The 27,831-nt window shown below is 42.8% G+C and overlaps 2 protein-coding genes across 5 annotated transcripts in view; one reads left to right on the forward strand and one right to left on the reverse strand.

Annotated features, from left to right (window-relative positions):
* DOCK2 (dedicator of cytokinesis 2) overlaps window positions 1–27,831 on the reverse strand; it is a 422,335-nt gene that overhangs the window by 195,448 nt on the left and 199,056 nt on the right. The window lies entirely within an intron of this gene.
* On the forward strand, window positions 955–20,935 carry INSYN2B (inhibitory synaptic factor family member 2B). Of its 3 annotated transcripts, XM_047853337.1 has the most exons (4): window positions 955–2,300; window positions 3,426–3,500; window positions 18,675–18,907; window positions 20,851–20,935. In XM_047853337.1, exons 1-3 carry the CDS (start codon window positions 955–957, stop codon window positions 18,859–18,861), a joined length of 1,608 nt encoding a protein of 535 aa, XP_047709293.1. In that variant the 3' UTR covers window positions 18,862–18,907; window positions 20,851–20,935. The 3 variants fall into 3 exon arrangements, 2 of the variants coding, with proteins under 2 accessions (XP_047709293.1, XP_047709285.1); XM_047853329.1 differs by lacking the exon at window positions 20,851–20,935 and having other exon boundaries at window positions 18,675–19,266; XR_007151020.1 differs by lacking the exons at window positions 955–2,300; window positions 3,426–3,500; window positions 20,851–20,935 and adding an exon at window positions 15,185–15,269 and having other exon boundaries at window positions 18,675–18,758.

The raw sequence follows: 27,831 nt of genomic DNA on the forward strand, positions 1-27,831 counted from the left end.
GATGCTGGGATTGGGCGAGAAACCCAGGTCTGAACTTCATTCTCAGTTACAACTATTCTCTCTTCCCTTTCAGATGCTCCTTGCTGGCTGGCAGGACTGCCAGGCCTCAGACCCCTGCCCCCAGGCCCAGTGAGCTCAGTTCTCACTCAAATTCCCAGAGGCTGCAGACGTGGCTCACTTTGCCTACATGTGAACTTCAGCCAAGACACTCCGACAGGGTCTCTGCCCTCTGAATGCCCTCGGATGCCTCAATCCTGTCATGGTCACACAGCACTGAGTTTTGTGACAAAAAGGGAAACAGCATGAAAGAAAACAATGGCCCCAAAGGAGGAACTTGTGATTGACACAAATGGGGATGTTCCCTTAGGGGCACCATGTAACATCAAAGAAGCCAGCCCCCAGGTCACTGATTTCCCTGTCTGCTTACATGCTATGGAAAGAAGATGTGTTTAAGTTTCCTATAGTTTTACAGTGGAAACTGATGCTCCGGGAAAGGAAGCCGTATGTTCCAGACGTAGCAGGTTTCTTTTGGAATTCACACACTGGGAGTCTGGCGCTATCCCCTAAATGGTACTTTTGTTGTCTTTTTGTTCAAGACAGCAAGCTTCTTCCAGGATCAGAACCGCCTGCCAGCCTCTCTTGATAAACAGCCCACCAGCTCTCTTGGTAGATCAGATGTTTAATGATTAGCCTAACTCATTGTTTATCTAAGTGGCAATTACCACCGCAATGAAATAGTATTTTAACTGCAGGGGGAGCATTACGGCTAGTTCTCAAGTAGAATCTACTGTCTGGGAATGGCCAACAGAGCTTCCCATACACAAAGGAGAGGACCACTTCATCCTGGCTGGCAGATCTCCATGCCTGAGATGCCATCATTAGATGCTGCTCCAAAGACCTAAGGAAATGTGCCCCAGAGAAGTGTACGGTCCCAATCCTCTCAACTGAGGCTCAATGGCCCAGCAAAATATGAAAGTGCGGCCTGTGCTTCTAAAGCGTAACAGCCTAGAGTCAGTGGAGTTTGTGAAGCAACCCCACCACCGCAGGAGCAAATCTCAACAGGTTCGATTCAAGGAAGATGGGACCAGTAAGACTCCACCTGGCCTAGCTGAAGCTGATGTCCAGACTTCTGAGGATCCAGGTGCAATGGGCAAGACTCAAGCCTCCAGGCACCATCACCTTCCCACCTACTCACTCTCCTTCCCCAGGTCCCAGAAGGCAGGGGGCTTTCGGAACATTGCGATCCAAACCTCCCCCAGTCTCAGGAAGCATTTCCCAGTTTTCAAAAGGAAGAGACTCACAGCCAGCAAGTCCCTGGTAGAAATGCCAACAGCATCCCAAAGTGCCATCCAAGTCAACGGCAACCTCTCTGAACAGGACATTGTGTCCTCTGACCTTGCCTACTTAAGATTGGCTCAGCATCTTGAGGATGGGCCTCGAAGGGTCAAAGTGTCTCATCCATTTCCTCCTAGAATGTCCAAGGTGCAAAGCAATGGGCCTATTAGCATATGCTTGGAAGCAGGGGCTTGGAGGGCCTCAGAGAAAGCAACTGCTGCCATTCAGGTCCCCGATGATATTTACCACAGTCCTACCTGGGCAGCTAGAAAGTCCACTTTCAGCCCAGACAGGTCAGGTGATATAAGCAACTCCATACATCCTTTGGTTGACATATGTCCAGGTGATGGGAGAACAGTGCCACTATCAGATTCAGAAAGATCCCCTTCCTGCTTAAATGCCACCAGCGATGCCAGCCACATGCCAGGCACAGGGAAACTTAAACCCGAATTGCTTTTGCCCAAAGACAACTCTGATGACAAAGACCTTGGACCATTGTCATCTCGGTCAAAGGAAACATGTGTTCCCTCACCTCCACGGACTCACGGCTCCCCCTCACCAGGCTCCCACAGCCAGCCAGCCCATCTGGGAGGGGCTTCAGACTATTCTTCATCGAGCATCAATCACCAGGATCTGCTGTCACTCAAAACTAACAGTGTGTCAAAATCTGTCCCCATGTGTCAGGAGCAGATGGCAAAGAACCCCACTCAGTCAGACACCCAGGACTTTCAAAATTGTTCAGGAAACAGTCACCTCCCAGCTCCTCTTCCAAGGAGGGAGACCACACTGCAGAGCAGCAGAGAGACTGGTGGGATTAATCCAATTCACCTGGCACGGGGGGAGCTCTGTGATCTCCAAGGCAGGCTGCAGTCCGTGGAGGAATCTCTGCATTCGAACCAAGAGAAAATTAAAGTCCTTTTGAATGTAATCCAAGACTTGGAGAAAGCTCGAGCTCTCACAGAAGGGTAAGGTGAATTTTTTTTTTTTATATTGAAAACTACTGGGCTAAGTCATTTGCCAAGACAAGGGCAGAGAGAGAGCATTGGTTTCTGTTAATAAAATGTCTCCAAAGTCTTTGAGGTTCTATGGTTTCCCCAAGTCATTACCAATGGCCTCTCTTTGTTGCAGATGGGTTTCATTAATTTCTAGGCTTTGGTGGATTTCCATTACTATTTGTTTTTGTTTCCAGGTATCAACAGACTGGAAAAAGGGGGGGGGCAATGAAACAACAGGGTCAAAAATTATTTTCATAAAGAGAGGGGGCCAGTTAATGATGGGAGAAAATGACAGCACACAGGTACCCCGCCCCCCCCCCCCACACCATCCTCTTAGCAAGTTGCTGTATTTGCACAGGATTTTAGTTATTTGTGTTTGTCACAAAGGACTTGAGGGTACTGTTGACCTTCCCTTCCACAAACCACTCTGATGGATCCAGCCAGCCCATCACTGATCTGCTAGGTAGGACCTCAAATGAGATCACAATTCTGCAAAGAGGAAAGAAGTCACAAAATGCTTTCCTGGGTGACTCAGCACCAGTCTGGGGAGGGGGAAGGCAGTCGTTTAAGTGTGGAATGCTTGTCCTTTGAAAAAGTTCTCCCTAAAGAGTGAGTAGAAGGAATGGCCAAAGCTAATGAGCAAAAGTGTAGAAGAGAGAAGTAAATAACTGGCATTTGCTGATATGAATTAGAACCAACATTGCCTTATAAGAGGGAAGCAATGCAGTGATACAGAGAAATGCACTGAATGACATGGTCAGAAGTTTTAATAATCTGACCTCTTCTACTCATTTGCAAAGTCCCTCAGTTTCCCTTCCTATGGAGTGGGGGTAAGAGTAACTGACTCATCTCACGGGCTTATTGTCAGCATAAAGAAAACCTCAGATATGAAAGTGCTTAAACATTTATTAAGCCCTCCAGAAATGTGAGATCCTAGTATCATGGGTTTCTTGTTTCTTTATTTGTCATGCAACTCCAGAACACTGCTACCCAAGAGAGGGGCAGTGCTATGCTGTAGGAAATAAGTAGCTAGAATGTGTGCATCCCATGGGGCTTTTGCCCACAGATTTATCCAGAAAATGCTCTATCTTGCAGGCGCAACTTTTATCGAACTGGCCAAGATCTCAACAACTGCAGTACCTGCCAGAATACAGCGTGCATCATATACAGGTACCTGGCCACAACTGAGGCCTGCTCTGTAGAGCACAGAAGCTGTGGGGGCCGCAGAACAAACACCCTTGTAAACTCTCTTAGACATGTAAGGTCAAGTGAGAGGCAAAGACAGGAGGCCTTGGAATGCCTGAAAATTTTAAAGAACAAGGTGTTTAATTAGGAAATGTTAACATCTGGTTCCAAGACAGACATTGCTTTGTGTCCTTACAATAAGGTCTGTGAGCAAATCCTTTTAATCACCCTACATTTATTGCACACTAAGTATAGGCACCACAACTAAGCTCCACATGCATATTTGCAACTCATTTCACAATTGCACCTTGTGAGGCAGGTGTTAATGTCCTCAGGGAAGTTGAGCCATTTGACCCAGCTTGCATTAAACATTTTCAGAGAACAGAACGGGTCAGACTCAGGACTCAAGTCCAGATCTTTCTGATGACAAGCCCTATGATCTCAATTATTCCACCACGCTGCCCCTTCCTCACAGTAGCAGTCACCTGCCAAGCATGCACTATGTGTCAAGAATGGAGCTAAGCACTTTGTGTTCATTACTAAGCACATCATTTCCTTCTGGCAGAGGGTAAGGTTGCTGCAATAAAGTAGATTTTTATAAGCGGTTGATGGGAAAAATCATATAGTGATAAGTATACTAAACTTGAAGTCAAAATCTCCAAGTTTGATGCCTGCTAAATTACCTGGGGCTCAGTTGCCTCACCTATGGAGTGGGAACAATTATCCCTATTAAGTGTTGCCAAGAGGAGCAAATAAGATCAGATAAGTGAAAGTCTTTTGTAACTGCAAACTTCTATACAAATCCAAGGGCTTATTACTGTTATTACTAGAAAGATCAATGCCCCCTTAGCTGGAAGTCCACTTTTGGTGTCACAGTAGAAAAGTGGTCAAAAGCAGTCATTTCAGTTGATGGCATCTAATTTTGTTTGACTAAAGTATACAGTTTTGCTCTCTATTACTTTTTCTATCTTGGAGGAGAAAAGCAGCAAGAGCCTGAGCAAATTGAAGCCCAAACTGTGTTGCCAGTGTCTTTTTAAAATCTCTCATTCTCTTTAGCAGAATCCTGAGACTTTGTCCTAACAAGGGATTGGGGGTAGGCAGAGGGGTGCTGGAACAGGAAGTCAGGAGCCTCCTACACTTAGATGGGGTCTTGGGCATTTTCTAAGTGCACCTTATATCCCCCCGTCTTAAGTAAATTTTCTAATCACTAGAACAAAAATTATCAAATGTCTAGGGGAACCTGGGTGGCTCAGTTGGTTAAGCTTCCCACTCTTGACTTTGGCTCAAGTCATGATCTTACAGTTTGTGAGTTTGAACCTCACCTCTGACTCTGTGCTGTCAGGGCTTGAGATTCTCTCTCTCTCCCTCTCTCTCTGCCCCTCCCCAACTTGTTCTCTCTCTCTCTCTCTCTCTCTCTCTCTCTCTCTCTCTCTCAAAATAAAAAAATATTTTTACATAAACATAAAAAATTATTAATTGTCTATACATTTAGGAAGGGCAAAAAACTATTCATCATAAACAAGAAGAATTATTTTTAACTAACCTCCATTTAAATTTTGGATGATCTCTTTTTTTTTTTTTCAGCAGCAGATGATGTATTTTCTACTATCTTAAGATGACTTTTTATTTAGCTCTGTAAGTGAAAAGGACAAGTGGTTATTTCCCAATCTACTGTGAGCTTCATGGCCTGGCCTTGGGCAAATCATTTCTGGCCTCTGAGTTTCTTCATCTGAAAAATGAGGGCCTTTAATTAGATGGTCCCTATGGTTCCTTTCAGTTCTGACATTCTGATATTTTATGCTAAATTGAAAGTGGCAATATTTGACTAAACTATGACCTTCCAACAAGTCTGAGAATGTTTGCATTTTTCTGGTACTTACTTCAAACATCCCAAGCAAACATTCTAAATTAAGTGACACCCCTGGATGGGTTAGCAAATCGTCACACCCACATCCCTTTCCAGTTTTTCAAGAACAGCTATTGTATGTATCCAACCCTTATTACCATTCAAAAGCAGACTGCTCTCCCAGACATTATCTACAGTCTTGTATCTAAGCCATTGCAGAACGGGCAATTAATTTGATGAAAGCAAAGAGATCAGAACAACATCCCTGTCAGGTAACAGTGGGAAGATGAGAGTTGTCAATTTTTTTTTTTAACATTTCAAATGACTTCAAACCTTGTGTTGTGCCCTGGAAAGTCAAATCTTACAAACTAATGAATAAGTGATGTGAAATATTCATCCTCAGGCCTTGTTAAGCTGCAGTCTCTCTCCTTGGTGATGGATGGGCCCAGTGCACATCACTGTACATAAAGTACATGGGCGTGTGATGAGTTGCCTGCTGGGTCTTCTATGGAGATGTTGCTGCTAAGTTAACAACATAAGGTTTTCCAAGTGGCCCCATCAGCCAAAGGCTACGGCTCTGCTACATGTGAGGTCATCAGTTCTATCCCATTCATTCTCCCTGCTCTACGAGCCTTCTGGGTGCCCCCACCCCATGTCTCCTTGGCTTTCTTCTTACTGGGGATCATTCTGGCAGACCCTACCTCACCAAGGAGAATAGCACTAACACCAATGCCTACAGAATCCATGCATAGCTCTCAGGGGCTCTCAGGGGCTTCTATACAGCCAGCAGAATGGACTCTTTGTTAATGTGACTGCCATAGGTACCAAGGCAAGAGTGTGGGAATTGCCTCTAGATGTCTCAAGCTGGTTGCAGGCTGTTTAGTCCCCAGTCACTCTCCTCACCTCTCCTTAGTATTAATCCTAGGACAAGTTACTCAAAGGATTGGGTGAATGCCCATGTGGTATCTAATGTGGTTCCAACATTAGACAACATTGAATTACCTGGTGAGAAGGTTGTCCTTTTTTCAAATTTATTTCGATCCTTCTGCTTATCTAGGTGGGGGTGGGGTGGGGTGGAATCTGAATTTGGTACTAGAATATCTTCAAAGCCTTTCTAATGCTTGCTTATCACATGCCTTTGCCAAGAGAGAGCAGCTCTCAGGTTCATAGCCATAGGCAAGCAATAGTATCCGGCCAGAAGGTAATCATTTTACATGTTTTACTTAAGTTTTTAACTTTGAAAACTAGTCCCCCCTATATATCCATTGCAAGTGATACAGGTCTCCATTTTCAAAAGTGATATTACTTGTTTTGTATAAATGTTCAAGTTTAAAAGTGAATTGATTTAGAGAGGGAAAAAAAACAAGTAAATAATTGTGCAGATGGCATGGGGAGTTTCACAAAGACCTTAGAGGTGGTACATAAAGGATGAAGTTTGGGAAATGCTGTCCTAAGGGATAAGCTCCCTTCCCTTTTCTCAAGGGCCTGGGGTCCCTCCATGCCATATTCCTCTTCCTGTTCTCTGCTTTTCTAGCACTTCATCTTCACATCCACGGCCACGGACACTCTAAAAATAATCACAGAGCCTCTTCGGAGGTCTTTGGCTACACCGATCATGCATTTATTTTCTGTACATAGATCCCAGGAAAATAGCTGCTTGGTTTAAGTTGTAAAATGTCTCAAATGTTTTAAGGAAAAAAATAGGAAGTCTTTCTCAGAAAAAAAAATTCTCCTCCCATCTAAGTGTGTTGCTTAGGAAATGGAAACAAAGTTCAGGCTACACATTTACCATTTGAAATGGCTGAAGGAATGAGGTTGGCTACGTAGGGTTTGAAAGGTGCTAGAGAGCAGAGAGCAGCAGAAAATCTGCAGTTTGTGAGAAAGTCGACCTGGACGGCTGTCTCCTGCCTCCTCTGCTCATCCTTAGCCTCTTTTCATGGCTTTCACTACGCTCATGGGTCTAAAGTTTATTTCTGTGACACTACCCTTCCCTACCTTTCCATGAGCTTGCTCTTTCCCCTTCTCTCTCTCTCTCTCTCTCTCTCTCTCTCTCTCTGTGTGTGTGTGTGTGTGTCTCTCTCTCTCTGTGTACCTATGAATATTTCCATATTTGTACCTCAAAACCACCTCAGATTCACCATTTATCAAAACACACTCCTTATTTTCTCCTACAAAATTAATTCTCTTCCTGTTATTTAGTTTGCTCAACACCATTGACCATGGCTCCATAAACTATAGTCCCCACTGCCTCACTCTTCTCCCTCACAACACACAACAAATAGGCTACCAATTCTACTTGCTAAATCCATCCCCTTTAGCTTCAGCCCCTCTGTCTCTGGTCAAGGCCCTCATCACCTGTCACTTGAATGCTACCTCATCTTGTTGCCATCAGTCCCTTTTGCCCCATCCCAAGTAATCCTCCACATAGATTGCTAAATTACCCAAAAAGTAAAATCTTAACATGTCACTCCCCTGCTAAACAATCTTTTCGTGGTTCCTGCTGTTGCATTTAGCTAATTTTTCAAGGCTCTTTGAATGTGATACTAACCTTCTCACCTGCTGGGTCTCCTATTTCTCCCCAGTCACAAGGAACTGGGCTAGCTTCAAATACTGTGTGTTCTATCACATGTTGGTGCTTTTGCATAAGTCCCCTCATTTCCTGGAATGTCTTTTCCACCCTGCTTTGTCTGGGAATTTCCTCATGTTGTTCCTCTGGATAACCTTACATTCCTTCCTATGGAGGATCCCCATGGCATGCATGTCCCTCTGCTATACCATTTATCCTATTGCATTATAATGTAGTGTTGATGAGTTTCTTTCCTTCAGTAAATGGCTAATATCTCAAAGTTGTGGGACAGTGTCTAATTCATAGTTGTCACTCAGTAGATACTTGTCAAAAAAGGGAGCACTATATTGACTGGGGCAAAGATAAAAAGCAGTGGTGGGATTGAGACATTTAGATGGTCCAAAAGTAAAGCCATTATTACCATTTGTGTGTGCCCCGACCCTTAGTTAATTAATGAAATGTTCTTATTAGGGAAGGAAGGCTTCTATGCAGCAGGTCCTCAGTAGATAATTTTGAACTGAATCATACACCTGAATGTAATACAGAGATTGTCAATTTTCAAATACCTGGATTGCTACATACTCTCAACAAGATGGAACCTAATCAAATCTTCTTTTGATGACTCAGAGAGCTTGTTGCAATTTCACAGGACATTGAGATCCTCGTTCATCATGGGCATCCAATATTACTGCCCAGTACACTTCTGTACTGGCTGTGGTAAAAAGGCAAATTTTGATTTGTGGCAAACCACAAACTCCCTCCATGCTCCAGTATCTCCCTTCTCTGGTATCTGATCTGCCCCCAATGATGTCTTTGGAAGAGGAGATTAAGACATTAGAGATCTGTGGTCTTTCTTGGTAAAATATCAAAACCCAATGTGGTGAGCAGAATAATGGCCCCACAAGATATTCACATTCTAATTCCTGGGCACTGTCAATATATTACCTCACATGGCAAAATAAACTTTGCAATGTGATTAAGGATCCTGGGATGGGGTGAGTGTCCTGGATCGTCCAGGTGAGCCCAATTTAATCATAAGGATCTCTATAAAGGGAAGAGAGAAACAGGGGATACAGAGTCAGAGGAGGTACACAATGGAAGCAGAAGGTGAAGAGAGGTATCACAAGCAAAGAATGTGGACAGCCTCTGAAAGGTGGAAAAAGCAAGGGACAAAACTTCTCACAGAGCCTCCAGAAGGAACAAAGATTTGCTGACACCATGACTTAGAGTTCTGGGGACTTCTGATCTCCAGAACTCTGAGAGTACCACTGGTGTTGTTTGTCACCACTCATGTGTGGTGATTTGTTTCAGCAGCAATAATAATACAACCAGATTAAACCCTTATGATTAACAAACTACTCACATCTAACTCGAAGTCAGTTTATTTGACTTTTTTTTTTTTGGATGATTTTTACAACTATGACAGCTAGCTGAGGGCAGGGATCTGTTGGGAAGAAAATCAGGGGAAAGAAATAAGAAGTTTCTATTATTACTTGTCATTATAAATACCTTTTGTTCTCACCTGTAATCCTCACAACCATGTGAGATAGATAAAAACACTCCCATTTTGTAGATGAAGGTACTTGCACAGTACTCAGATTATACAAGTGGGAACAGGTGAGTGAGGCACTCTCACATTTAGTCTGAAGCTAGTAATGACAAGATTGGGATGCTGTTCTAGGACCTGCTGGCTAGATTCCACAGCATGCTATGTTCAGAGTCAGACCTATTTGAGGAGTGTCAGCAGAGCATTACATGACTAAGTTCTCCTCAGCCAAGGGCATCGTGAGGGCTTGAGTTGAAGACACAGGCCTTCAATAGTGTTCTCAAAGGGTGATCGTGGACTACCTGTATGGCAGTCTCCTGGGTATATGTGAATACTGGTCGCTGGCCTTCACCCCCAACCTGCTGGAGAAGAGGGGTAGGGTGGAGGATGGGAGTCTGGTTACAGCAAGCTTCCTGGGAAGGTCGGATCCATTATAGCTTCAGAGACATTCAATCAGACATTCATGTCTATGAATAGAAAATTCTTGCTAATAAAATAGCCGAGTAAGTAGTTTTTGTCTTAAATACATCATTAGAAAGATGACTTTCCCTTCTAATTACAGGTTTAGGTGGTCATATACAGACCTAAATAGGGGGTGCAGGTGAGGGTGGACACAATGGGAAAGGAAGAGAAGGTCAGGGGGCTTGCTCACAGAGTAAGTGGAACTTTTGAGGCCTCCTGTTTCCAACGAAAAGGGAAAACGAGTCTCTGTCAGTCCATTTTGAGGTCCAGGCTTGCCTTATGCATTACTTAGGGTATTCATTTGTAGTCACTCCTTCCTGCTACATCTCCCAGCTCCTCGGGCCTCATCTGAGATCAGAAATGAAATGGCAATCCTTGCCCACATTCCTCTTCCAATTAAGGTTAAGACCAATTAAAGCCCAATTCTGCTGCCAAGCCAAGAGAGCAAATGCTAGGAACTATCCTCTGGTGAGTCCTGGAGGAGCAGTCACAAACACTAGGTGGGGTGGGTATGCAAAGTGCTGCCCAGCACCACCACCCTCTGTTCAGGAGAGGGCTATAGTCACCCCATGCTCGTGAGCCAGGTAATATGCATGACACTGAATGCCAGAAGCCTCCACCACCATTTCCTCAAGCTCCACAGACCACAGGCTGCATTTTCACCATTATTGATTCCTCCACTGTTATAACTCCTTCTGGACCAGACAGAGATGTTAAGGATATGCAAAGGGAGATTTACAGCAAGCGCCTCTCCGTGTACCCGGCAACCAGCTTCCTCATTCCCGGTGTCTCTCCCTTACAGTTTTGATATTCAGAGCTCATTAGAAGGCGCCTCTCTGGAACGCAGGCCAAAGTCTTACAGCTGTGTGCCCTGCAGGAGAAGCCAGGCCAGGCCTGCACCTTACCAAGGAAAGAGGCTCTGGAGAACTACGTGAGCCAACTAGGGGTCAGCAGCCCTGAGCGTCTTCCTTGCGTTTCCATCTGAGGTGATGCTTTCTGGCCATGGGGTCTTGGCCTGCCACTTAAAGCTATTGCCTGACCAGAGAAAAAGGCCTTAGTTTATTAGAAATGTGATATGCACCCAGGCCTGTGGGTTTAGTAACCGACTTTCCACTTAAATTATTTAGTATTTTTCCTTTTGTCTGCCTCTGATGCTCTCCCAGTGTGGAGCTGGGTGAACTGTGAGAGCTTTCTCTGCCTTCCAGCCACAGTCCTCCCTCTGGCCAGCAATGAAGTCCACAATGAAAAATAATTATAAATTACACAGCATATCTGTTCTTTCTGGTAACCACAGATGCACTTGCAGCCCTCACCACATTTCAGTCCAGACTGAGCAGCATTTATTGCAAACAATGGAATGGGAACATTACAGCAATATCATCCAGTATCCCCCAAACAACTGCCCCAAACATGGTTCAAGCTATCTCTTTAGGAAACAGATATAGAGTTTGGGGTACAGGTGGAAATTTCTCTGAGCCCTGACAGGTTGATCCCCAAGACATTTGCCCCTAGCCTCTGTTTCTCTCAGTAGCTTTATCCCTTTCTTTTCTGTAGAATGCAAGGAGAAAGTATGATTTATTGCATTGGCAATTTATCTGAAATAAAAATTAAACCCTATTTTAATGCATTAATAGCTAAAGAGGCTGAAACATGCCATAAATATAAAATCAATCAAGTTGAGAATTTCACAGGAATAACAAATGGATGGCTGCTGGCACGGAGGCCACGGTTGACCACAGAATGACCCAATCTTTATTTCTCTGTCAAGTTAATGTAACAATCATTACCATTTGTTGAACCAGGCATGGTGCCAGGCGCTTTACTAAACACTGGACATGTATCATCTCACTTCGGACTCCCAACAAACAACCCTAAAATGTGGGTATGGATATTGTCACTTGGCAGATGAGGACACTAAGACTCAGAGGGGCTGCATGAAGACTTGTCCAAGATTCAGTGGAGCCAGAGCTCAAACCGATCCTGCATTCAGGAGATTTTCCTGCCCCTCTTACCTTTTGACCTTGCATAATCAGTGAATATATGTTAAAGTTCTCTGACATGGCCTGCCCTTTCTGAAGGCCTAACCTGAAGGCCTTCTTGACACAGAGCCACAGAACACAGAGCACAGATCTCTTTCATAGACAGTGATCAGCAGTGAAGACTTCTACAGCTTGGTTCTGCTTATCTATGTACCAAGGAGAGCACCTGTGATTCTCTGAGGATTCATCAGCAGACAGATGCCCTAGGAGAAGAGGTGCACTTGCCAACTTAACATGGATGCAAGTTGTGAAGCTTGAAATTACACCCTATAAATAATGAGAAAACTAGTCGTTAGAAGAAAGTTTTAGGAACAAAATCCCTTCTATGCTGGGGTGGGGAGGGTATTGGGAGGGAGAAAACAAACTAAAGCCCCTACTTTCCCAGACTGTAATTCTTCCCGAGACACTTTCCAAAGCAGCATGGTTTATCCAAGTGGATAGGAACCAAACTATCCTCACTGATTCCATTGATTCTTACAGCTAATTCTTTAAAAAAGAAAGTGACAGGAGGTCAATAAATCTGTGGTTCACTTGGGTTCCATGGCAAGAGGGGCCACAGAAGCTCTCTGATGCACAGAGAAGATGAAGAGATGGAGAGGGGTTTGGAAGATGTTTTATCTTCAGGAAGATGCTGTGGATCATTAATTTCTCAGCCAACTTGCCTGGAGTGTATGGTTTATGGAAGTGGCTTATCATCTTTTCTCTTTACAAAAGAGCAAGACTCACCTAAGAAGGAAGTGCACAAAGCCTACCGCAGACCTCAGCAGCCTACAGTAGACCCAAGATTGCAGAGCCCCTATATTGCCTTGAGTAAGCTGCCTCCTAAGGGGGTTCCCATCTTCTCTGGGATGCAGTGTCACAGTCAGAACTGCTCTGCAATCTAGAAACATTATTACAGAGGCACCTGGGTGGCTCAGTCAGTTTAGCATCCAACTCTTGACTTCAGCTCAGGTCATGATCCCAGGGTTGTGGGACTGAGCCCTGTGTCAGGCTCTACACTAGAAGGGGAGCCTGCTTAAGATTCTCTCTTTTCCTCTCTCCCTCTTCCCCTCTCCCCCACTTGCACTCTCTCTCTCCCTCTCTTTCTCTCTCAAATTAAAAAAGAAGAAGAAGAAGAAGAAGAAGAAGAAGAAGAAGAAGAAGAAGAACAAGAACAAGAAGAAGAAGAAAAAGAAACACTATTACAAGGTGCATTGGTCAACTGGGTCATAAAGTGCCCTTCATGCAGCCCAGCCCCAGGTTAGGTCTGGTGTCACAGGGGGCAGTGAGGTCATTAAGGTGCACCAGGCCTTGGTCACCACACCTCACCATCCCTACCCCATACATATTGGGCAACTAGAATCTCACATAGAGACTATTATGTTCTTTCAGTGCAATATATCTTAGTATACAAGCTTTGGAGCTAGACAAAGGAGGCTCAAATCCTGGCTCTATCACTGACCAGTGCATGCTCTTGGCAGAATATTTAACCTCTCCTTGGCTCAGTTTCCTTGTTTGTAAAATGAAGTTAATTGAGAAATACATGAGACATGTAAGAATTACTGAACTTGTAGTATAGTATCAACAATATGGATTACTACTAGTTCTTCTCTTTCTACCCCCTTCCTCTCCCTCCACTTCCTCCTCCTCCCTGCCTTCCTATTTCTCATTATTGTTATTATTATTCACTTAAATACTACATGTCCTCACCTAATGCGGTACAGGTCCTCTCATTCTTTCCTCTTCTTAGAATAAGACCCCCAGTAATAGACAAGCCCCAGGCTAAAACATTTGACCCCTCTTTAGGAAAAACAAAGGACTAGGAATCAGGAGACCAGGCTTATATTCTGATCATAATTCATGGTATGACTTCCCTTTGCCAACCCCTTTTGTCAGTTAAATGGGGATAACAATCTTCCCATATTTCTGGGCTATTGTAAGGGTAAAATAAAAACACAGATTTGAAATGTTTGCAGTTTGAAAGTGCTATATAAAAGTAAGAGGTTTCCACTGTTTGTTTCTATATAAACTTTTATCTCCTTTTGGCTCACCCAGCTTTAGTTTGCCTAGCCAAGATACTACATCCAGAAACCAGCTCTATTGTTTGCTTATATATTTATGTATTTATCCTCTTTTTGCTTCTCACTATTTCTTCTTCTAGACAAGCCATGACTTAGGCTTCTCGCTGCTTCCAATTACCTAGAAAAACATCCTTCTACTTTTCACCTAGCATGATAGCTGAAGCATTGATCTGTCAGTTAGATTAGTGAGGTGCCCTCAAGAGGAAAACCTGAAAGCTCTCTTCCATTTCTACTTTACACACAGCTTACTTTCTAAATCCAATGTGGTGCCATGCACAGTCATCTTGGGTAGGAAGGGCTTTAAGGCTCCCCAGTGAACTCCTCAGTGCCCCCACCCCTGAACCAGGTGTTAGGTATTCCACACATCTTCAAAGGACTAGCCTCACAGACCTTGAATACTCTGGACTATCTCAATGGCTCCAGGCCTGAATCCCATACTGTAACAATTTCTTGACCACCGTTTGGCCCAAACTGTGAGCCAGAGCTCTACACAAGCTAGGCACTCAACATTTCTCTCCTCCATATGGAATATGAATGCAGAAGATGATAAGAGTGGCAGGGTAGGGAAATTAAGAGGAAGAAAAGAAGCAGAGGTGAGGCTGGAGAAGTTACTGGTGTTCTATGTCAATACGAACCTACAAAGAACCCTCTGATAAGACTTTACTTGAATTCTTACCAAGTAGGCAGCTTATTTCCCTTTTTAAGAGGTTGCCAACTTGGTGTGGATTGGATAAGTAGGAAGTTAAGGGGTATCTCCTCTTCTCTACTCAGCCTCAAAATGAAAACAGATGAGAGAGGGCACTGCCCCTGCCTATTTATAAGGCAGCTGCTACCAAAACAAAATATACTCCCTCTCCTCCCCTCCAAACTAAACAGTAGTTTGTCAAACGGATGGATAAGAAGAAAAGTGACAATTTTCCTTTATGTTAATAAATTGCTTTGGTCGAAAACACATTAATCAATTTCTTTCCAAAGCATATATGCTTCCCTACACTATGCTATTTCCCTGGCCTTGAAAAAGAAAGTCACTTTCAATCCCTTTAAATTGTCAAGACCAGTGGGGACAGTTGCAGGAGCGGGGTGGGGAGCCCTAATGATTATAATGGAACCCTGTGGTGTTTCCATAGAAACATAAAGATGTGTTCTTCCCCGAATGTATACCGAGGGGAGGAGTGAAGAATGATGTTGCCGACAAGGTGTACAATTACTGAGGAGCTAAAGGTGTGAGTGAGGAGGTAAGGCATTCAGTCCCTAAGATAGGGAGACAAAAGACTTATTGAAGAGTGGAGTAGGCAGAGACCATATCCTACATGAGGACATTTCATCTGTTATTTTGTCCCATCTGCACAACTACCCAGTGAGGTAGCTTTATAATCTCCTCTTTCAACTGAGTCTCAGAAAGAGTAGCAACTTGCCCAAGGTCACCCAGCCAGTAAGTGGTATAGCCTTAGTTCAAACCCAGGAGTGTTCTACTCAAGAGCCCCTGTTCTCTTCTCTATATTGTGCTGAACTTTAAATTGTAATGAGGAGACTGAGTTTACATTGTCTCCTGGCTCTTCTCTCCCCAGGCAAGCCAATTCTATACACATTCTGGAATCACCCAGAGCATTATGTTTTCTAACTGATATTAGGACACTACTGTGAGTCTTGGCAAACTCAGGTGATTTGCTGTTGTTGTCATTTGTTTGTTTGAATTATGAAGTCAGAGAAATGTTACAGATGAGAGGAAGGAGGCCAGTTTATGTGCATGTTCATATCATTTGGTAGACATATATGGATGAACAGTTGGCAAGTAGGGGTAGTGGGATAAATGCAAAGCATATTTGTAAAGCAACTGTTAGTTTAATCACATACCTTAAATACTGGGATGTAAGATCCACTAAAGCAGTAACCACATCTGTCTGTCTTACTATTATCCCTGCAACTGAGCACAGTGTCAGGCCCAGAGCAGGATACACTGGCTGACCAGCTGGTTGGCTGGCTGGATGAATGGATGGTAGGTAGGATGGATGGATGGGCGGATGTATGAATGGATGGATAGACACATGGATGAGTGGTTGGATACATGGATGGTTGGCTGGCTGGCTGACTGGATAGATGGGTGAAATATCCTATACCAGAAAGCACAAGAAATTCCTGGAACGAGCAGGGAGTACCCACTTTCTTGGGCTCTATCTGGTGCTCTAAGATTAAGGTCATTTTTGTGCCTTTGGGGGAAGGATAGGGATATTTCAGGAGGTAGAAGAACTGTGAATATGGATGTTCCCTACCTGTGAACTAGTGCTAGAGGGGGTAAGAATCAGAGTTTGCAACATACTGCTTTACCAGCTTTCCTTGAAGCAGTGCAGAGGTTGCTGAACAACTCTTCCCCAGCCCCCAAATCCATCTCTTTAAGTTTCCACAAGGGAGAGTGAGGTGCAGGTAGTGCAGACAAAAATTCACCCCAGGCCCAGAGACAAAGAGGAGTACAATGCTGATACTGCATCCTGGAAGGAAAGCCTCACTGTTTGAGTCTGTGGATGCCTCTGCTCACTGACCTAGCGAATCCTGGGCTGTGACTAAAATGCCCCTAATAGCTCTTGATGTTGGCTATAATTTACTGAGGACACAGAGCCACTGGACTACCAGCACGAGGAGGCCAGAAATAATGTTTATCTACCATTCCTTCCCTAGCACCTAGCATAGGGCCTGGCACATGGGTGATAATAAATATTTGTTGAATGACTGACTGAAAACTTGATGCCTTGCTCTGAGCTGAACTTCTTAAATTTCACTGAAATCCTATGAGTAGATATCATGTTTATTTTGCAGATGAAGACACTACTGCTTAAAAATAAGAAATGACTTCCCCAAGATCTCACAGCTAATCAGTTGTGGAGCTTTGCTTTGGAAAATACAGCCATTATGTAGGTCATCCATCCAGGAGTATATCTTTATAGAGGGCACCAGGGAGAAATGGAAAAAGAAAGGATGACACCAAGGAGAAGAAAATCTGGGCGAAGCTTATCAAAACTACAGAAATGAAATAATCAGAAACACCTTCCCAATACTCCCTAAGCACTGACACCCCATCCGTCTGGCTACAAAACATGCCATCTGGCTCTTCTGACTCTTTAGCTTCTTCCATCTCAGAATGCCCATTTGGGGACTTCATTAGTCATGCATGACAACCATGATTTGCCTTTCCAGCAGCGCTTAGTCTGATCCTGAGTCTCTAAGAGGTGATATGGGATAGTAGACCAGGACCAAGTATCCTTTTAATGACAGCTCTTTTTCATCCCTTGCTGGTTAGAAAGGCTTTGGACATTCATGTCACATGGCAAACCAATGTGGGGTCTTTCGTCTTCAATATGAAACATTTCATTTCCCTTCATGCTAAGCAAGGAGAATGTACTGTTTCCATGACTCTGCATTTCCTCCCCTTTCCACACTCCCACACTGGTTACTCATCTTGGGCCATCTGAGGCCTCTAGAATGAAACCAGGTAAAAATACAGCTAAAAGCTTAAGAGCCTTCTTATAAGGATCTCAGCACTGGAAACTCCTCCATAAGTAAATCTCCGAGGGAGGAAAGTGGACAATTAAGGGCAGAGGGAGCCCCTGCACAGCCTTCAGGGACATCTTCAGGATTCATTCTTTCTGGCCTGCCTCTCCAGCTTCTGGGAAAACTGAGCCCAAGTTATGAGTCAAGCTGACAAACCCTAACACACCTGCAGGCCTGATTCTCAGGCCCTCAAGGACACAGGATGTGTGAGTACCCACTATGAGCAAGCCAGAACTTCTGTACTCCCAGGCATCTGACTCTCTCAGCCTCTGGGAACCCTGATCCCCAAATACATCATGTTTAGCTCACAGACCTGTGTACAAATAATACAATGGAGTCTGTACATTAACAACTCCAAAACATACAAATAAAATAGCAAAGAAAAAAATGAAGATTAGGAAATGCCCAGTGAAGTATTTAAATATGTCTACATTGAGGAATATTACGTGGTGAATGTATATGGAAAGCTCTCTGAGACACATTGTTAAGTTGAGAAGCAAGGCAAAGAGCAAGACATAATGTATTAGTGGCAATAGTCGCAATGGTGACTCATAGAAGCTACCAAATATGGAAGCCTTACTACATGCCAGGTACTGCCCTAAACACTTCCTTTGTATTCTTTCACTTGGTTAATATACATATTAATTGCAAAGAAAGCTTTTGGAATAGTTGCTATTATTGTGTCCATTTTACTGATGAGGAAACTGAGTGGTTAGTTCTTTTGTATCTTCCCCTGTATTATTTAAATCTTTTATAATGAGGCAGCTTTCATGCAAAATGTGTAAAAATAATTAGCAATTAGGGGCATTAAATAAATGTGAGAGAGATTGTAGCAATATTTACTGAACACCTACTATCAGGCTGTCATATTACATGTCTCATCCTCAAAAGGAAGGCATTACAGGTTCCAATTCAACCAGTGAGGAACTAGTGGTTGAAAGGGGTGGCACAGTTTTCCCAAGGTCAGCAGGTACCTAAGCATCTGGAACTTGATCTCAAAGCCTATGCTCTTCCATGTCAGTTAGATACTTGGTGATTCTAAATCAATAAGTGCTGATTTGAATTTACTTTCCTTCCTTCTCCTCTGTGTTTTTCAGTGTAGAATATGATTTTCGACAGCAGGAAGGCAGGTTCCATGAAGTTCTACAGAGTCTGGAGGAAGCAGAACCAGTTGAGGAGGCATCTCCCCCACCAAAGTCCCCAGCAGAGCCTCCAGTCCCTGAGAAACAGGACTTAAGGAGGAAAACCAAGAAAGTGAAGAAGAAATGCTTCTGGTGGATCTGAGCTTGTTGGGTCCATTCCCTTTGCCCTCCCCAAGTACCTCCCCAAGGTGGGGAAACCACTGCCCTCAGGCCTTCTCTACTTCTTAGCACAGGCCCCAGGTGGTGAGCCATTCAACTTGCAAAATGGGAAAGACTCGGGCTGGTTTAGCTGCTGCTGGACACCTGACCACTAATCTCACCTAAATGAGTGACACTTGCTGAGGACTTTATGGATACTAGAGTGACCACTTGCCTAGTTCCCTGTCACACATGACCAGTTCACATCCTTGTTTGAGAGCCTAGGTTCCTACCATGGGCAAAAACCCCATCACATCTTCTAAAACCTCCATGATGCTAAACACTCCCTTCCCATCCTGAGTTCATCATCCCAAAAGAAAAAAAAAAATGTTGCGCACAACAGGAAAATAGAGGAATGTTATAATCAGATACCCCAGGGTGGGGGGTGGGGGCGGGGGGGGGGCAACTAGAAACATAAACTTGCAGTTTTCTAAGATATTGGCATACATAAGTACATCAGAAGCGGGTAGGGCATAAAAATGCAAGATCACTTCATGGATTGGGTAATTTTCATTTTTAGTTAGCCCTTAGATCCCATGGGACCCAGATCCCATGTCATCTCATGCTATGTGAGCTTTACAGTCTGTGGCAGAGTAAAGTTATGGCAGGATATAAGGAACTTGTTGGTATGGCCATCCTGTAATTATAGCCGCGCAGGGCCTGCCTTAAACCATTGTGATTCTCAGCTTGGGGCCTCAGACCTGTTGGCAAATGGGTGGGACCTGGTTTGGGCTTGAACTTGAAGTTTCCACAGTTACTGTCCCTGCAATATTTAAGACCATGAGATCCAGCAGCCTGTCTGTCCGTTTCATCTCACCAGTAACATCAGACTAAGATAAAAACACAACACTGGTTCTTGTTCATTCATCCCAGCAACAGCCTTGTAGATAGGTCCCAAAGTATATTAATCTACACAATTTCACTTTGTGATGACCAGGTGATGGTCACCTGATTGAAGAAGCAGCAGGACTGGGGATGAGGATATATTTTCTTCCATTTTAGTATTAAAGACCTTTCCTTCCCAAAGTCTGAATTCTTTTGAAGTCTGACTCATTCTTTTGGCAAGATCCTCAAACATGTGGGTCCAGTCAAACTTGCATGGCTGAACAAACTACTATAATGTAATTAATTGCTACATACTCTTGGGGATAAGGGGTAGGTTGGAAAGGCTCGCATTCCTTTGCATTAAATTCTCTAGCAGCCTGTGGTTGCATTGATGCTGCTTAGAAAAGGGATCCTAAAGCTCCACAGGCACTCAATGAAGAAGGCATTTTATAATCCCCTTTGCTGAAGATCAGGTCTCTGAGTTAGAGTCTTTGCAGAGTGCACGTGGGATGTACGTACCCCACTGCAAATTGAGACTCACTGAACAAACCACTCCGACAGCTTCACCTTTCCCTGTCACCGTGCTGCAGTGCACAAAGCTATTTTGGTGAGAGTGAGAGGGAAATTTGGCAAAGAGTCTCAGCTTGCACTATTTAAGTCTTGGAATGTCATTCAAGATGTTCTCATTCTGTTTCTAGTGTAATGTTTAAACCCACAAAATGAGACCGGAATACATAACACTAAGTTGGAATTAAGATAAATACACTTGTCATACTTAAGAAGTCACATTTCAATAAGATATGCTACCACTGGCTAAAAGCCACAGATCTTTCTGTATCCACACAATCAACTCTCAGTTGGCCCCAACAGTGGAAAAGAACAGCACAGAAGATAATCCAATAAGACAAAATCATTTGGGATGTCTTATATAATTTTATCTCATAGTAGAGCTTCCATCTTAATTTGCTTTGCTTACACCAATTTTCAAATTAATTTATATTCTTGGGTAGCATGCTGGGATGAAAATAATCCTGTTCCCGGAATTAAGAGACCCAGGCAACAGAACAGTCTATAACACTAACCTTTGGCAAATTGCTTAAATTTTCAGGGCCTGGTTGTCCATTCTTGAATGGAGATGTAAACACCTACTCTACCTACTTTGTGAGCTCTGTGCACATTCCAACATCAAAATGAGCAGAACGACCCAGAGCTCAGTTGGATCATTTGCCAAAGTTACCCTGGAACGATGAAGAGGTGTCTGAGGTAACTCACACAAAAGGATAATCCAACTCTTAAATGATGAATCTCACCTTGTCATACACTTGTATTGAGTGAGGGGCCTGAGATAAAGCCTCAACTGAATTAAATGAAACTGGGGTTGGAAAATTTTGACATTTTGAGAAAAAACAAACAAACAACAACAACAAAAAATGAGGCTATATAATTCTATACCAAAGCACAACATAGCACTGCTCAGGCCACCAGCCTGAAACCAGAAAGGTCTCTTCTGAATACTGAACATTTAAAATAGTTAGGAGGGAAATGGATTCAGTAAACACCGTCCTGCTACACAAAAATGGTCATCTCCATGTTTTGAAGAACATACAGATACATATGCCAAACCTCTATCTATACTCGTCTACCATGTGAAATCACTTCTTTGTAAAATATGATGTAACATCTACCATGCTATTCTACAGAAATGCTGTACTTGAGGTTATATGATTTTATGGAGAGATATTAATTTGGCAAAAATTAGTTTTGTAAAATTGAAGGGAAAGAGACTCACATATCAACTTAAGTTGCAGGAGTTTGTGTAGCTGCTTTCTCTGTAGTTAAAAAAATAGGTACTCACTATACTTGGAACTTCATGCCAGCTCATCTATAGAGAGCACCTTCTTCAAGACTGTGTACCAATGTAAGGTTTTGTAAATTTCTAAACTGTTTTAAATGGGATATTATCTTTTGCAATAAACTTACGTATTTTTCCTAGGTTTTAAGACTCCATTACTAGCTTGGGTTGATTTGGGTTATAAATTTAAACTTAAGAGGGATGCCTCAACGGTCCTAGGGACAGGGATAATTTTCATTATAATTGCTTCTAATTGTGTTCCAGGAAAACAGATAAACAAAGAACACATTTACAATTTAGTGCCGCAATGATCACATGAAGCCCCACATGTCCTGAGAGTGAAGGAGGCAGTTTAAATCAATGGAATAGTTCCTAGCTTCATTTAGATGGATACACTTTCATATTTTTTATCATTATTGTGCCCATACACCTGAACTATAATTTATTCAACTTAAAAAATTTTTTTTAATAATTTTCTTTCTTCCTTAAAAGTTCCCTAAAAGGCAACTCTATATTACCACCATAAGGAAACCAATATGATGCTCCAAAAATAGAAGATGAAATCAAAATAATTTTATTAAACTCTTGCTAAGATTTTTGAGTGTTGAAGGTGTTAAGCCTGAGACCAGCTCTCTTTGTTAAAAAGGGAAATTAGCAAATATTCAACACATGCTAAAGCCACTTTAACACCAAACACATTTTCTACTTGACTAATCAGGACGTTTGAGAGAGAACTGAAAAGAAAACAACTTTCCCATTATATGATTCCTTTTTTTTTTTTTCCCCTGCATTGTCCATGAGCCATCTAAAGCCAGCTTGTTTACCAATTTAAGGCGGGAAGAGTCATGGGCATAGAATCAGAAGTCTTGGGTTTGATATTATTCTGCCACTTTCTTTTTGCTAGGTGACTTTGGGAAAGTTAACCTCTGGGAGCCTCTGACTCCTTATAATACTGAACATAACCTTTGTCTTACAAGGGTGTCTGACAATGAAGTGAGTAAAAGCCCTGAGCACAATGTAGGGTACACACAGGTGCTCACTAATTGCATATTCGTTCATTTGATTGGAGTAAATTGGGAGAGAAGATGCAAGATGCCTTCATGGGGCTGCGGTAGGTTTTCAGAAGCAAGCTTAAGATTTTCTCAGTCAAAAAATGGTGTTGATAAGGAGTAAACTCTTCTTGCTTTTATTAAGACCAGAAACCATGACAATGAATTGTTAAGTGACAAAGTCCTCAGTGATCCAGAAGAATATGAATGTATATTAAACACAGCATAGCACTCTGAGAAACGAAAGATCCTTGTTGCATGGAATAAACACCCTTGAGGTGAAAGACACTGCAAGAGCTGGGTCCGTGCCATTTTCAGCATGAGGCAGTCAAGTAAGGCTCGATGAGTCGTCCAAGGGCTCACAGCAATCACTTGGGGAAGTCAGTGCTGGAGTAATGTAGTGGTGGGTGGAATATGTGAAGGTCGATGGGACCCCATGGCCCCGGGTTAGTTCCAGGAACCACTGACACTAAACTTGAGACCAATTCCGACTGGCAGGTTCAACTTCCTCATTAGCTGAGCAGAGGTCTCAATACCCTTTGCTTGAAAAGGCTTTCATTTCGAGCTGCTCAAGGCAACTTGCTGTATGCTAAAAACATATTTTTTTTAAGTCCCAAGAAACATAGGTGTTTTATGATCATTATGCTCATAAAGCATGGCTTGCAATGAAGAGCTGCCGGACAAAGCCACACCCAACCAACACTGTTTGTGTTTGGTGTAAACTATGTTTGACAAGCTTAAATTCAAAAGCCCTTTGAGCTTCATCTCAGCTTCATCCCCATCTTTTAACCAACTTACAGCTTGAATTCTTATTGATCACATCTATCACCCCTACTCCTGAGGTTTCCCAAATATATGATTTCAGCCTGCCTCCTACAGGACACTCAGCCCAGGAAGAGCAAACCTAGAGTTTGGTTTTCTCACTGCCAGATGAAGCCAGGTTCCAAGATAAACATGCCTCTCCTCCACTGCTGGCATCCTGTCCCAAACCCCTTCTCTCAGATGGCCTCCACAAATGTCCCAACTGGTCCCCCAACATATACTCCCTTTCCCTTGCAGCATATTCTCTACATTGCAGCAAAGACAATTACTGCAAAATTTAGATCTGACCCATGTCACACTCTGGCTTCCTGACAAATTTAGAAAGTAAGACCAGGTCTGTCACCCAGAAGGGCCCATCTGACTCTCCCATGGAAACTTCCATCTCAGGCACTTCCCCTGTCTGCTCTACAGACCCATTATCCTAACACATCCTTAAGGATCTGTGTAAGCTTTTCTGTCTGCCCGGAATAATCTACTCTATGTCATCCTCCCCTGGTCAGTTTCCAGCTCTGCTGGGACTTCCCAGGTAAGGTTTTCCAAGACTACTACCACCACCGTCCTAGATCACATGAAAAACTCCTTTTGTATACTCACCTGGCACCAGAGACCCCTCCATCAAAATTCTTGACACAGTTGACCTTGTACATATATTTGTGTCATTCTTTGATGACTATATTTCTCTCTCATTAGCCTATAATCTTCTTAAGGTAGGAATCCTGCTTATTTTTGCTTACCTTTGTGTCTCTAGCACTTAGCATAATGGAATTCAAATATCTGATGCAGTAATAAATTAATGAATGAACTGGATCCAGTGGATCAACATGAAAAATGATTCCCAGGGTTTTTTCATTTGTTTTCTTGCCTATCAGTCCTCCAGTGGGGATGGTGCCACTGGAATCTATAGGCTCTATCTTTCCCCCAGGAATATCCATCCTTCTACTGATTAGTAAGCAATGTGCTCAGGGCTTGTAATTCTACTATGGTCTACCTGGCACTCAGGACCCAGGAACGTCAAACCACTATCATCCTACCCCCACTGCCAACCTCCTAATACCTTTATTCTGAACGTTGACAGCCCAGTTTAACCTTGTTTCAGAACAAATTGCCATCATAATTAAATCCCAATGCATTTTTCACATTTTACCAAGATACTGCCTTACTATATGAAAGAGGAAATTAGTTTTGAAATTAAAGCAGATTGTTAACTATTTTCTCTGTAATGTTTTCATTAAAATGCCAAAATTTATTACATGTGACCTAGTCCCTTTTATAGAAAATGCAATTTAAAGGAGACAGGGTCTATGTAACTGAAGAAACATTTTGGGCAGAGGATTTTGCCTTGGTTTAAACCACAACTAAAATGAAAAGACAATAAGCATCAAACCAAAGGATTATTCGCTCCAAAGCAAATAAAGCATTTATTATCACGAATGGCCTCACAAATTCTTAGAATCCACAACCATATTATATTAAATTTCATTCAAATAAAACCATTTTTTTTTCTCCTGGCAAAACTTCAATATGTATTTTTTTTAAATCATCAGCTAAACACAATGACCTCCCATTGGTGCTTGGGTTTGTTTTCACAGGTAGCACATGTGTTGTGATACCCTGGTTATGCTGACAGAAAAGCCTTCTTTCTCCTGAGCCAAATGGGCTGAGTCACTTTAATTGATGAAATTGAGAGTGGTTCACATAACTCTTTCAGCAAGCACTCCAAGCCTGACTGAATCCAATCCCACATGCAGAAATCCCATATGGGTGATGGAGAAGAGAAGTCATGAGCTGTTGCCATTGTTTTTTGTTTGCTTGTTTGTTTCAAGATAGAAAACAATGTGCTGTCTATAGTTAGGGATCAAGGGGAGCAAATTCAAAGCCATGTAATGAACTCACCACTGACCTGAATGGATTTCCTGAATAGATCCTTCCGTCTTCTCCAGAACCATGTATCCACCAACTCCAGGGAAACTTCTCAGATCAACCCCAGCCCTAATCACTTTTTTCCAACAGTTATTGATTACCTTCTCTGTGTTGGTCAAGAAAATCATAGATGCAGGTTGCCTTATAGAGCTTATTATGGCCCAGAGAAGGGTGATGTGTTCTGACAATAAGCACATGTCCTTTTCTGATTCACGCACCTGTATGTAACACCCCACCTTCCCTCCTTTTGACCCTCTTAAAGCAGTCTTCGTTATTCTCTTGTGATGATCATTTGTCTTAAATTATAGCTATTTCTAGTCCTCCATTCACCCCTTCTTTCCCCACTATATGTTGTGTCCTGAGAGTGGGAACTGCTTTCCTCAGTTTGTAAAGTCAAGGAGGTCCTTGTTTAACTGAAATGAATGACTTCACCATCATGAGCCCTTGACTGTTCTATGTAGACCACTGTACTGGCCTTCAAGGGCTACTTTCTCTACTTTTCCAGCTCCCTTGGATCCAGCTCTCTCCTGGCTGCCTGAGGGATCTCTCTAAGACACACATCTGGCCATTACCTGGTTTTTACACCCTTAAAAGCACCCCACCAGCATCCTAGAGCATAACAATCCTCCCACAGCAACACAATTTCCTTACAATCTGACTGCAATCTAGTATGTATTGCCTAACTTCCTACTATTCTACTTCCCCCTATCCCTGCCTCCTTGTCATCTCGCAAAAAAGTCAGAGGCTATTGCATATCAGTGACTTAACACATGCTGTTCCCTCTACCTGGGACATTGTTCCATTACCTATCTATCATGGAAAATAATTTTCATTTGGGAGGAATAAATGAATATGAGCCAAGTTACTACTAATTATGATAATAAAGGCTCTAGCTTCTTGAAGTTAAAATGGGCTGTTAAATGCTTTGCTTCCATTAACTGATTTATTTCAAGGTAGCTTACAACCACCCCATTTTCCAGGAGAATAATTGAGGCTTAGAGGGTAATAGTAATGTGTCCAAGTATACAAGTATGATGTGGTGAGGACTGGAGTGCCTTCAAGGTCTGCCAAGCTTGGGAGCCTGGGCTTTTACCTCCTATGCCAGACAGCAAGTTGCAATTTAAATGTCACCTCCTCTCTGTAACTTTTTCTGATCATCCCCCGCCCCTGCCATGGGATTAGTCACTCCATCCTCCCAGTACTCATGGAGCTTTGAACAGGCTGCTGCTTATATTATCTTGACATTTCTTTTGTCAAGTTCTCATGCACATCTCCACCAGGGAGCAAAGTCCTGGGGGACAGAAATTGTCATCTGAATCTCTATGGCCCTCTAGGTGTTTATCACATTGCCTAAGATGCTATATGTGCTTCATATATGATTGTTGAATGAACTTGGAGAAAATAGGGAGATGAAAACGTTAGGAGGAAAAACAATCCATGGTACAAAGACCAGAACAAGGCTAGAAGTACTGACTTCTGCCCCTGACTTTCTGCACAATTTTGAACAAGTACGTTCACCTCCATCCCCCACATCTGTCTTTAAAATGAAACCATCTGCCTTTCTGGCTTCACAGGCTGGTTAGAAGAAAAGTAAAATTATATACATGAAAATGCTTCAGTAAGTTTGACTATCTCATTAATTCCTATTTTTAAAGAAATAGTGTTTGAGGATTTTTTTTCCTGATTATAAAAGGAAAGCAAAATCATTTTAGAAAAAAGTGAAGCTACAGAAATGTACAAATCATGTGTCACTTAAGCAGAAGATATCAACATAATTTTAGCTTCAGAACAGAGTCTCTGGGCCTGACCTCTGGGAGATCCAGGGATTCTGGTGAGGGGCCACAGGTCTTCCCTCCCTGGCTTCCAGGATCCCTGATGGCTTTCTTTTTATTTTTGGGTCTTTTGACCCTTTCTCTATATTTACGACATAGAATTTCCTCATGTTATTAAAAAATCATCATCAATATTTAATGACTGCACAAATGCATCACTGGATGAACATAGCATAAATCTAGAAAAAGGGGGTTCTGATCTTGAAGAGTCATTTGATGGCATTGATTCCTTTGAGTCCCTTTAGAAGGTCAACACCCAGGAAAGAACAGCATGGACCCTTGTGGGGGAGCCTGCTGCATTCAAGGTCGTGCTGACAGGGTCTCTCAGGATGGCTCCAGCCCCGCAACAACATTCCCAGGGAAGGACCCTCTGTGATGGGATTTCTCCTTCAAGCTTTTGTAGCAGACATATGGCATCTGGTTTCATCTCAAGGGGGCTTTGTGCACAGCCCAGCTGTAGCAATAGCTTAATAATACTTCCCAAATCCAGGAGAGATCCCAAGTCAGGGCCACAAAATAGTTTGTCATCTGATACATAACATTTGCGTCAAAGCAAGAGAAGACTCCAGTACTGAAGGAGAATAATAATGGCTCTTTACCAAAGACCTGCTAGG

The sequence above is a fragment of the Prionailurus viverrinus genome, chromosome A1 (genome assembly GCF_022837055.1).
Source record: "Prionailurus viverrinus isolate Anna chromosome A1, UM_Priviv_1.0, whole genome shotgun sequence".
Classification (NCBI taxonomy): Eukaryota; Metazoa; Chordata; class Mammalia; order Carnivora; family Felidae; genus Prionailurus; species Prionailurus viverrinus.